Raw genomic sequence first — 12,844 nt, 5'->3', positions numbered from 1 at the left:
CATCAGGGAACAGGCGGGATCTAATCCAGTCCAATAATAAATAGCATCAATGGACAACCTTGTTTTTCCTCTAGATGTTTAAAACTTTCTGGGATGGAGCCATTATTTAACTAAACCTGGTTACTATACATAACTTAACCCAGCCACATGAAATATTCTAGGCATTTATAATAGCAAAATTGTCTTGCGATATCATAGTGTTCTATTGAGGAACCCAAAAAAATAAAGGGCCTAAAATACCACACCAGCAGATGGTCTCATAGAGGGGTCTGAGGATCTCATCTGGATTTCGATACTCAAAATTAAATGCCAGGCTGATCCAACTTTGATGTAATGTCCTTAAAACAAGTCAAAATGAGGCTCTGGCAAGCACATGGATGGGTTGTGATGGCGGATCTCCCCCAAACTAAAATGCCAACTCCCCCACACCATGATGTTCCAGACTGACCCAGGCGGGCCAGTCCATAGCATCAATGCCTTCCTCCAGGTCACTGCCACATGGAGGATGTTGCAGGCAGCAGAGAACGATCTCTCTCACGGCGTCTCCAGACTGTCACGTCTGTCACATGTGCTCAGTGTGAACCTGCTTTCATCTGTGAAGAGCACAGGGCGCCGAATTTGCCAATCTTGGTGTTCTCTGGTGTTCACGTCTGTCAAATGCCAAACGTCCTGCACGGTGTTGGGCTGTAAGCACAACTCCCAACTGTGGATGTCGGGCCCTCATACCACCCTCATGGAGTCTGTTTCTGACCGTTTGAGCAGACACATGCACATTTGTGGCCTGCTGGAGGTCATTTTGCAGGGCTCTGGCAGTGCTCCTCCTGCTCCTCCTTGCACAAAGGCGGAGGGAGCGGTCCTGCTGCTGGGTTGTTGGCCTGTCTACTGGTAGCGCCTCCATGCTATGGACACTACGCTGACAGACACAGCAAACCTTCTTGCCACAGCTCGCATTGATGTTCCATTTTGGATAAGCTGCACTACCTGAGCCACTTGTGTGGGTTGTAGACTCCGTCTCATGCTATCACTAGATTGAAAGCACCGCCAGCATTCAAAAGTGACCAAAACATCAGCCAGGAAGCATAGGAACTGAGAAGTGGTCTGGGCACCACCTGCGGAACAACTCCTGTATTGGGGATGTCTTGGTAATTGCCTATAATTTCCATCTGTTGTCTATTCCATTTGCAGAACAGCATGTGAAATGTATTGTCAATCAGTGTTGCTTCCTAAGTGGACAGTTTGATTTCACAGAAGTGTGATTGACTTGGAGTTCCATTCTGTTGTTTAAGTGTTCCCTTTATTTTTTTGAGCAGTGTATTATCTCCAATCTATCATCCATGTAAAAAAAAAACTGATTAGGATGAATAATACCTGACAATACTTTTTAAATTCTATGTGCCAAGCATTTTCCTAGGATTTTTGCATCACAACACTGAAGTGTAAGAGGTCTCCAATTTTTTAAATGGACTGGATCTTTATATATACCACTTGGATCCTGTTTCAGTAATAATGATATCAGACTTTCTTGTTGCGTGTCTGATAATCTACCATTTATATAGGAGTGATTAAAACAAGTCAATAATGGTCCTTTGAGTATGCCAAAAAAGTTTTGTATACTTCCACTGGTATGCCATCCAGCCCTGGAGTTTTCCCATCCTTCAAGGCCCCAATTACCTCAAGCAGTTCCTCCTCAGTAATTTGGCCTTCACATGAGTCTTTCTGTACAGGGGAGGCAGGGTAGCCTAGTGGTTAGAGCGTTTGACTAGTAACCGAAAGTTCAAATCCCCGAGCTGACAAGATACAAATCTGTTGTTCTGCCCCTGAACAGGTGTTAACCCACTGTTCCTTGGCCGTCATTGAAAATAAGAATTTGTTCTTAACTGACTTGCCTAGTAATATAAAGGTTAAATTAAAACAGATATTAATTCTACATTCTTATTTGGAAAAAAATACATACAATTAGTTTAATCCTAATCTTAATGAACACATACACACACACACTTTCTCTGCAGTTACATTTACATGGATTGTATTTCATTATTGTCATCAATGAATTGTCATCTTTGCCATCGTCAAATCTTTAAGTACTCATCATCATTTCATCATTATCATAATATTTTCCAAGGCTTTCTTCTCCTGTTTTCTCTTTCCTAGAAATGAAAGACAAGCAGGCTGCTTGCATGGAGACATCAGACTGGCTGATATTGGATTAAGCTCAGAGGGTTTCTATTTAGGATCTGACTGGAGAGTTGATACACTACTTTGTGGTTGTGTCCCTTGGAAGGAACGCTGCTGTTCTAGAGCGGGAGAGCTGTGCTCTATATTTGCCTGTGGTGTTGGAGACAACCGAGGCAGCAGCAGCAGCAACACTGGGTTGCCCATGCTATCATAGGATTACTCACCATCACTGCACTGGATTTGACTCACACAGTGCTCACTTTATCAGTCCCGCTGGTGTAGTGTGTGGTATAATTGTCTATTGGGCATTGCTAAGGGAGCTATGCGAAGGAAGAGGAACGAATAATGAATCTATTTTAGAGTTGCAAAGGGAGAGTATAACACTTTTAACTTTATAAGTTTACCAGTAAACTTCCAGAATATTTCAATACATGCAAAATATATAAAACAATAAAATAAGATGACTTTGAAATAAACCATTTAATGACAACGCTAAAACATTATCCTAAATATAACCCATACATTTAGTGAATACAGTTCGAGTTTCAGCATGAAATATCCTTCATTTTTGTACTATGTCAATATGTCTTTGTTGTAAATGTTTTTGTGGTGGCAGTTCTGAAAAAAAGTAAATAGTTGAAGTAGTTGCAGAGTTAATTAGGCTATTTTCTCTCGAGCCATATGTTCTATCTACTAGAAACTCATGAACACCGGTGTAAAGATAAAGAAAATATGATTAATATATATTTTTTAATTATTCAAGTACAAATTACCAAAGTTACCATAGATTGTCATAGATTACCTGTTAATTGCCTAAATTGCTGAACATTCCGGTAACTTGGTAAATTACCGGTGGTTTTGCAACCCTAATCTAGCTAGATGTCTACATCTATCTCGACCTAGACGGATGTTTTGCTCAGTGGTAAAGGGTACAGAAGTAGCCTAGGTCATTCATAAGATGTTTGCCTGCAGTGTAAAGCATACTGTACTTCAGAGCAAGCTTTTACTCAAATCCCAAAAGCCTCTCAGGTTCTTGTCTCTGCTCCAGCCGATGAAATCACGATCAGTGTTTAAAACTTTTAGATAACAGCCCTGCAAAAAAAAGTGTGATGGCGGCGCACTTAAAAGATGCCTCATAAAGTTTGCTTAATTTTTCAAATGTGTTATTAGTATCACTGCATCAGGGAAATGCATGTGTACGCTATCCCTAATTCAGTGAAAATCAGGGTAGCCTAGTGGGGTGGCAGGGTAGCCTAGTGGTTAGAGAGTAGTAACCGGAAGGTTGCAAGTTCAAACCCCCGAGCTGACAAGGTACAAATCTGTTGTTCTGCCCCTGAACAGGCAGTTAACCCACTGTTCCTAGGCTATCATTGAAAATAAGAATTTGTTCTTAACTGACTTGCCTAGTTAAATAAAGGTAAAATAAAAAAACATCTAAATCTAAAAATGAAGTAAGCTTTATGTGACATCTTTCTGAGTTGCGGACCCATCACAGTTTTCTGCTTATCTGAATTGACTTGTTTTACGCACCAACCAAACATCTGGAAGGGCGTGATTAGCTAAAAGTGCTCCAAAACACCCAGGAGTTTGGCCTCTCTCTCACTGCTCTCGACTCCCCCTCCATTCTACCACTCCACACAGGATGCCATCATCTCAGTCAAGAAGAGTTCAAAATTGAATTTGGAGCCCTTTGGAATCCCCAGCAGAAATTAGATTGAACCAATCGGTGTTCATTATTTATTTCCTCGTGGAGAGTGTCGTTGAGGCAAAGTCATTGAGAAAAGTTGATTCAGGGAATTAGAATAGTGTTCAGCTCTTTACTTTTATGTTCTTTGCCATCATGTGAAGATACGAGACTTTGAAAGCCACCAAGCTGTAGATTAGAATCTAGAGACCTTTTCACACTACTGAGCCAAACTGACACGAGCCAAACTGTACTAAGCTGGCCGGGGTACACATCCATCCACCATGCTTGCTGAACCATGCTGAAAAGGAACATTTTAAAGAAGATGTCCAAGCCAGTACAGTTGGGTTCGGATCACCACGATAGTGTGAAAAGGGTGAAGGTTTTTGACATTTTAGTGTTGTCGGTGTCTATGGGATTCAGAGCTACGGTACTGAAAGAATTCAAAGAAACACAACAACAAGAGACAAGTAAGATGAGTAATTTGAGGGTATTGGAGAAAGAAGCCACAGGGAACTATATTTCATGTCGCTGAATAAATATTTCCTGCACATCCTCTGTTTCAGAGGCACTGTCAAGGATTATTCTCTGGCACATCAGAGTGCACTCAGCAACTAATCATTTTTACTGTGGAAGATTTAAGTGCCTTCTCTTGCCTGTCACTTATAATTTGAATGTCAACTGTCAAATACCCATGGCATAGTATTGTTCCTAAGTTGAATTTGAAAAGTTGTGGTTTTTTTGGGAAACCGCGGCTGTTTTTTTCCCCAGCTCAACACAGAACGCTGCTCAATGAAATTGTGGAGCAAATCAGTCAATTTTCTGAGGTGCCACATGGAAATGTGGATTTTACGGAAATTATTATGCATTAGTAATAAAAAATACATTTGGCTTTGTGCTGAGAAATACAGTATTTCTATGGAGATAGCGCTTTTTGCCTCGCAATACTTTATATTCTGTTTTCATTGTCATGTATGTATTCTATATATAACCAGGGACGTGCCATTCAAATAGAAATCCTCCTTACAAAGGAGACATGCTCCAAATACCAATCACCAAAGCATGTAACACCACAGCTCTAAGTCATTGTAACAGCACTATTTTAAGTTTCACAATTCCAAGTGTTTCTTGAATTGAGTAGTTCTTGTGTGGTTGCGCACACGCACACACACACACACTCACACACACACACACACACACACGGAAACTCATGCAGTAGATCTGTCTTCTTCTTTCCTCCAGCGAGGTCGTCCTCTCCAACATCAACCACAGCCTGTCTGGCATCTGGGAGTGCCAGGTGACCAGTTCCCGTGGCAACAGGTCCAGACAGATGGAGATCCTTGTGTTGGAGACATCAGCACCCTACTGCTCAGCAGACAGGATCAACAGCAACAAGGGGGACTTCAGGTGGGTGCTCTAACCAGACCAAAAACAAGGACCTCTTCAGGTGAAGACTAAATGACAAGGTCAAAGGTCAACTACAGTGCAACAAGGTAGCCTAAAACATGCCTCATGTTGGCATTCAAGATGTCAGTGTTTTGAGAATGTGAAATGTGAAAGCCCAATGGTTCGCTAAACTCAGCTCTGCTCAAGTAGGAAGTGAGGGGTTTACCATTTTGGAACTGTTCAACTGGTACCATTGCGTCAGGCAAGCTCAATCAAGCACATTAAATGATGGCAAATCATATTTGAACCCAGGTCTGCTTTCCACCTCTCCCTCTCCCTCTGTCCCTGTCCCTGTCCATCTGGAAGTCTTGAGAAGTTGTCTGTTTTTCTCCCTTCAGTCTTGTTTCCATGTATGCTCCATTGTTGTCATGAACTGCTCCTGTACTTTACAACCCACTTCCAGTGAAGCGAGCAGAGAGGCTTTGTTTCTGCTAAGCAGTGGCGTAATGGGCTGGAAAATGAGACCCTTTTTTTATCGGGGGGGGATTAGTGCCATAGATTACGAAGTAGCCAGTGCCATGATGACAGGGGGGAGAAAGCAGGACCGGTTCCTCTGAACACAACAGATTTATCCTCAGTCTTTCCTCAATATACTCCCTTTGTTTTCACATTATGAAAAATTGCCAAAATGACATTGTTGAAATGAAACCAGCTTGTTTTCATTGGTGTTTTTGAGGGTGTTTTCATGGAGATATAGAATACAGTAAGATGTACAGTATATGTAATATCCAGTGCCATTATGTTTGTTTACATGTCATGCAGATCAACAATAAATGATAATAACAAGGCAACGTGTCACATCAATGTAGTCAGGAAATCGAGGCTTATTGTGGATCACGGTGACAAACACATTGATACCATATCTTGTGACAGGTGGCCAAAGACCCTGGCAGGGATACTGGCCTTCCTGCCCTGTGCTCCATCCACATTTGGCTATGCCCCCCGCCCTTCTGGTGCCGCTTCACACCACCTCACTCAGAGGGAGAAGAAGGCCTGGCGACGCTGTGACCGGGCAGGCCGGTGGGCAGAGGATGACTATACCCAGTGCCCATATGCCAGCGAGGTGACTCGCATACTGCATGAGCTCACCCAGGTAGGACATTGTTCTCACAAGCAGAGACAACGCGAGACAAGGGGGTCTAAAACGGAATAATCTGAATCACTATTTTTTTTATTTGAGGTATTATCTGGCTTGATTAATACCCATAGGAAGACATACAAACGGTTATTTCATAGCACATATGAAATGTATCTGTGTAAATCCAAGTGATCTAGCCTCTTCTAACCCAATCACTGTTCTATTACCAGATGACCATCAACACCAGCAATGCCCAGCCGTTAGCCCAGCAGCTGGTAGCCTTCACCAGCAGGGCGGGGGACTTCAGCGATGTGATGGATGTCATCTTTGTCACACACCTGGTTGAGAGGCTGACTCGCCTGGTGGTCCAGCGTAGAGAAGTATGTATGATAGCAGGACTTAGCCGCTGTTCACACACACATACACGCACGCATGCGCACGCACACACACAGAAGAATGCACACACACACACACACACACACACACACAGCATTTTACCCTCAGCCTCCACGCAGCAGTCATTTATTTGCTCAACAGTTTTCCGCGTATTGTATGAGGAATTGCAAATTTGACTAATCACTGCACTATTTCCGCATAAAACAGTCTAATCAGTACAAAAAGAGGGCTCGCAATTTCAACCAATCTCCACATGTTTAACGCATTACATAGTTAAATCAAGTCACACGTCAACAAACTGTGTCCCTTATCAATGCATTTTCCTGATAAATTGGACAAAAGCATTGCATATTTACATGCATAATGTCAGAATTCCGGTCAAAATCAAGCATTTTTGCCCCGCAAATGTCATAAAATAATCCCTGGGAAATTCTGGGGGATTGAATAAAGAACCCCAAACTGTTTTCTTTGGACGAGCTGTTTATAGTCCAATGAAAGGCACATATGAGTGGATGTCTCTTTTTGCCCCGGTAGCTGGCTAGTCTACTTGACTCCAGCTCCATAAATGCTGGACTTTGGGTGCTAATTTCCCTGAGATTTCATCAGTGAAGCAATTTGGTAACATGCAATTTGAGGGGAAACTATACATATTGTTAGCTGCTATTCCTGACCCGGTATTATTTAAGCCTGTGAGATGTGAGTGCTTTTCAGTGTTTTGAAAGCAGGGATTTGTCAAATTCTGAGGAGTAATTTGCAAGAAGAGACTTGAAACTGTTCAGATGACAGCTTGAATCAGGGGTGTCAATCTCATTCCATGGAGGGCCTAGTGTCTGCTGGTTTTTGTTTTTTCCTTTCAGGTGAGGGCATGTCCTTACTAATTAGTGACCTTAATTCATCAATCAAGTAAAAGGAGTGCAAACCCGCAGACACTCGGCCCTCCGTGGAATGAGTTTGACACATGTGGCTTAAATGGATGGATCCGCAGGTTAACGGAACTCGATTTAAGAAACCGTACATTACGCTAAATGTGCTCACAATCTAGGAATGAAGGAGTCTTAGCCTGCCACCGTCCCACGCTATACTGGCCTTCAAAATGAATTTGGAAAACCTGTGTGTTTTCCTTCATCCTTCTTTTCTTGCTTATGGCAATCATGCACCTGAGAGCTAAGTTGATGAAGAAGTAATTTGGCTATCCCCCCAATCTATTCCAAATGTATTTATTTTATACCAGAGGTCTTCAACCTTTTCTTGCCCGGGGACCCCTGGTGAGGAAAACCAGAGACCGAGGGATCCCCATCATATGTTAGGCCCCCCCCCAAAAAAATCTATGTTAGCCCCCCAAAAATGCAACAACGTGTCTTATCATCAGGTGATGTAAACAACACTTTAAAATGAATAGATTTCATAGATTTTGGTAGTCTATTCTGGTTTTGCTAGCGATATTCATAAAAACATTAAAAGTAAAAATGACAAAAAATGCACTTTTTCAATATTATTATTTGATATACAGTACCAGTCAAAGGTTTGGACACACCTACTCATTCAAGTGTTTTTCTTTATTTTGACTATTTTCTACATTGTAGAATAATAGTGGATACATCAAATCTAAGAAATAACACATATGGAATCAAGTAGTAACCCAAAAAAGTGTTCAACAAATCAAAATATATTTAAGTATTTGAGATTCGTCAAATAGTCACCCTTTGCCTTAGTGACAGCTTAGCACACTCTTGGTATTCTCTCAACCAGCTTCACCTGGAATGCTTTTCCAACAGTCTTGAAGGAGTTCCCACATATGCTGAGCACTTGTTGGCTGCTTTTCCTTCACTCTGCGGACCAACTCATCCAGAACCATCTCAATTGGATTGAGGTCGGGTGATTGTGGAGGCCAGGTCATCTGGTGAAGCACTCCATCACTCCCCTTCTTGGTCAAATAGCCCTTACACAGCCTGGAGGTGTGTTGGGTCATTGTCCTGTTGAAAAACAAATGAGAGTCCCACTAAGTGCAAACCAAATGGGATGGCATGTCGCTGCAGAATGCTGTGGTAGCCTTGCTGGTTGAGTGTGCCTTGAATTCTAAATAAATCCCTGACAGTGTCACCAGCAAAGCACCCCCACACCATCACACCTCCTCCTCCATGCTTCACAGTGGGAACCACACATGCAGAGATCATCCATTCACCTACTCTGCGTCTCACAAAGACACGGCGGTTGGAACCAAAAACCTCAAATTTGGATTCATCAGACCAAAGGACAGATTTCCACCAGTCTAATGTCCATTGCTCATGTTTCTTGGCACAATCAAGTTTCTTATTATTATTGGTGTCCTTTAGTAGTGGTTTCGTTGCAGGAATTCGACCATAAAGGCCTGATTCACACGGTCTCTTCTGAACAGTTGATGTTGAGGTTTGTCTGTTACTTGAACTCTGTAAAGCATTTATTTGGGCTGCATTCTGAGGGGCAATTAATTGTCGATTTCTGAGGCTGGTACCTCTAATTTACTTATCCTCTGCAGCACAGGTAACTCTGGGTCTTTCCTGTGGCGGAACTCATGAGTGCTAGTTTCATCATAGCACTTTATAGTTTTTGCAACTGCACTTGAAGAAACTTTGAAAGTTCTTGAAATGTTCCGCACTGACTGACCTTCATGTCTTAAAGTAATGATGGACTGTCGTTTCTCTTTGCTTATTTGAGCTGTTCATGCCATAATATGGACTTGGTCTTTTACCAAATATGTCTATCTTCTGTATACCAACTCTACCTTGTCACATCACAACTGATTGGCTCAAACGCATTTAGAAGGAAAGAAATTCCAGAAATATAATTTTAACCATGCGCATCTGTTAATTGAAATGCATTCCAGTTGATTACTTCATGAAGCTGGTTGAGAGAATGCCAATAGTGTGCAAAGCTGTCATCAAGGCAAAGGGTGACTACTTTTAAGAATCTCAAATATAAAATATATTTTAATTTGTTTGACACTTTTTTTGGTTACCACATGATTCCATATGTGTAATTTCATAGGTTGATATCTTCACTATTATTCTACAATGTAGAAAATAGTCAAAAAATAAACTGGAATGAGTAGGTGTGTCCAAACATTTGACTGGTATTGTACATTTTCGCGGACCCCCTGAAGTAATTCTGAGGACCCCCGGTGAATACCCCTGCTTTATACGACTGAAGGCAACTATAGGGTCTGCACACAAAAGAGGTCAGAGTAGTGTAGTGGAATTGAAAACCTAACAATACTTGTATGCCCAGATACACCTTGATTAATGCCAACCCAATCTCTCCACGGAACAGTTAGAATAAATAAACTGTGAATTTGATGTAGTTCAACTGTCATCACAGTTAAGTGATTATGCCCCATTGGAGCCGCTAATCTAAAGAAAATCTTTATATAATGAATCAAGTCACCATCACCACCCTCATGATTTCATTTCCTCAATCCCGTAGCTAGGGGACTATATCTCTGACATAGCCAGTAACATGATGCTGGTGGAGGAACACATCCTGTGGATGGCTCAGAACGAGGCCCGGGCGTGTACACGCATTGTCCAGTGTGTGGAGCGCATCGCCGACTTGGCTCTCACCATAGACACGCAGGTCATATCAAAGGTAGGTAAACAAACATTAAAGGCACACAAATGTCTATAAACTAAATGTTCACTCTTTAAACCCTTAAAAGGATAACTTATAAAGTGTCACTAAGATTGGTTTTGGAAACAAAGCTTAAGGGAGCTCAAAAAGTATTGGGACAGGGACATTTTTGTTGTTGTCGTTGTTTTGGCTCTGTACTCCAGCACTTTGGTGTTTGAAATCATACAATGACTATGAGTTTAAAGTGCAGACCCCATTTTAGGGGACCAAAAGAGAAATTCACTGATATGTGTATTAAAAGTAGTAATAAGTTAAGTAGTTGGTCCCATATTCATAGCACAGAATGACTACATCAAGCGTGTCTCTACACATACGTTGGACGCATTTCCTTTGATTGTGTTTCAGATCATTTTGTGTCCAATAGAAATGAATGATAAATCATGTTGTGAGGACAGACGCTGGGAGATGAAAAGCGAGTACAGAGAGTGAATATTTAAGAAATAACGGACATGAAATAAAACATGGACAGCGTCTGGACAAGGGGAACAAAACAACATTAGTGCAGACAAGGGGAAGGAACTGAGGAAATATCAGATATAGGGGAGGCAATCAATATGGTAATAGAGTCCAGGTGAGTCCTATGATGCGCCGATGCGCGCAACAATGGTGACAGGTGTGCGTAATGATGTGCCGCCTGGCACTAGAGAGGGGGAGCGGGAGCACGCGTAACAAATGTAGCCATTGTTTCATTGCAAATCCAAAGTGCGGTATCATTTTAAATCCAAAGTCAGCTCAAAATAAAATATTTTGGAACTCACTGTAGTTCAGGCCTGGGCAAAGGCCGGCCCGAGGGCCGTGTGCGGTCCACAACCTGATTCAATGTGGCCCGCGGAATCATGCTCGGATCACATAAAGAATTTGCGATGTTGTTCAAATTAAAAGCCCAATGAATTATCGCCTTTGTGTAATGATTTAACTCCCACCACTTGCGGGACATTTGTTTTGAAGGTATATACAAATAACTGCACGAGGGCAGGCAGTGACTGACAGGCTGTCAGACACGTCACAGTTACAAATAGGAGCTAGTTAGAAATTAGTTTTTCAAAGATTTCAAAGTTAAGGAAAGTAGACAATGAACGTAGGTTGTTCCAGCAAGAGTGGACATCGAAATATTTATTTATTGATGTATCAGGGAAAGCTGTGTGCTTAGTGTGCAAAGAGAGCATCACTGTCTTAAAAGACTACAACGTGTCCCGACACTTCCATATGAAGCATGTAGAGACATATAGGAATATGTCTTCTGAGCAGAGGGCAAGTGCATCGAAAGAGTTGCTTTCTCAGTTGCAAAAGCAGCTAGGTCTTTTCACAAAACTGCATTCAGCAAACGATGGAATTGTGAGAGCTAGCTATGTACTGTCCCACAAAATTGCTAAACATACCAATCCATTCGCTGAGGGCGAATTCATGAAATAATGTTTAATTGACTCTGCACCAATACTTTGTCCCGACAAGAAAGAGCTGTTTGAAAATGTTTCCCTGTCAAGACGAACAGTGAAATGGCGTGTTGAGGGCATCGCAGAGAATATGGAACAACAGTTGAAAGACAAAGTAAAGGATTTTACCTATTTCTCCTTGGCCCTGGATGAGAGCAGTGATGCACGTGACACGGCGAGGTTATTGATGTTCTTACGAGACATAACCCCAGACTTTAAAATTACATAGGAGCTTGCTTCAGTGCAGTCAATGAAGAGCACAACCACAGGGAAATATGCATTGGAGGAGGTTAATTAGTGTGTGGCAAAACTGGGAATGAGTTTTGAAAAGTTATCCAGTGTGACCACTGATGGGTGCCCAAACTTGACAAGAAAAAGCATTGGCCTTTTGAAAAGGATACAAGATTAAATAGCTGAGCTGAACCCAGATCAGATTTCTTCCCCCCTGCATGCATTATTCATCAGGAGATACTCTGTAAATGTGACATGAAAATTAGCGATGTTGTGGATACAGTCACTAAAGTGGTAAACTTCATAAGAGCTAAATCTTTAAACCACAGGCAGTTTGTCTCACCGTGGAAAGAGACAGTCGGGTCATGCAGATCTCCACTACCACACAAACGTGAGATGTCTGAATTTGGGGAAGGTGCTTAAAAGGGTGTTGGACCGGAAGTCCGAGATTGCAAAGTTTTTGCAAATGAAGGGAAAATATGTGGATTTCCCTCAACTGCAAGATAAAGAATGGCTGGCTGATTTTTCCTTCACCGTGGACATCATGGCCGTCATGAATGAACTGACTTCCAATCTACAAGGGAAGGGCCTTTTTGCACATCAGATGAACAGCCTTGTCAAAGCCTTCCCAGGAAAATGACTCCTCTTGACCCGCCCAAGTAGAAGCCAACAATCTCACCCACCTTCCGACACTACTAGCCTGTTCCTATCAGATGACCAGCGGGAGAAGTATACCTC

General features: G+C 42.0%; 1 protein-coding gene across 1 annotated transcript in view; it reads left to right on the top strand.

The window, feature by feature from the left end:
* LOC135510870 (adhesion G protein-coupled receptor A3-like) overlaps positions 1-12,844 on the top strand; it is a 270,757-nt gene that overhangs the window by 130,438 nt on the left and 127,475 nt on the right. The window contains exons 8-11 of the mRNA XM_064932169.1: positions 5,102-5,266; positions 6,179-6,398; positions 6,614-6,763; positions 10,239-10,400. Of these exons, the coding sequence (XP_064788241.1) occupies positions 5,102-5,266; positions 6,179-6,398; positions 6,614-6,763; positions 10,239-10,400 (697 nt within the window). The remainder of the gene's footprint in view (positions 1-5,101; positions 5,267-6,178; positions 6,399-6,613; positions 6,764-10,238; positions 10,401-12,844) is intronic.

The sequence above is a fragment of the Oncorhynchus masou genome, chromosome 23, assembly GCF_036934945.1.
Source record: "Oncorhynchus masou masou isolate Uvic2021 chromosome 23, UVic_Omas_1.1, whole genome shotgun sequence".
NCBI lineage: Eukaryota > Metazoa > Chordata > Actinopteri > Salmoniformes > Salmonidae > Oncorhynchus > Oncorhynchus masou.
The sequence above is the reverse complement of the archived record's forward strand: the minus strand, read 5'-3'. Positions and strand labels throughout refer to the sequence as shown.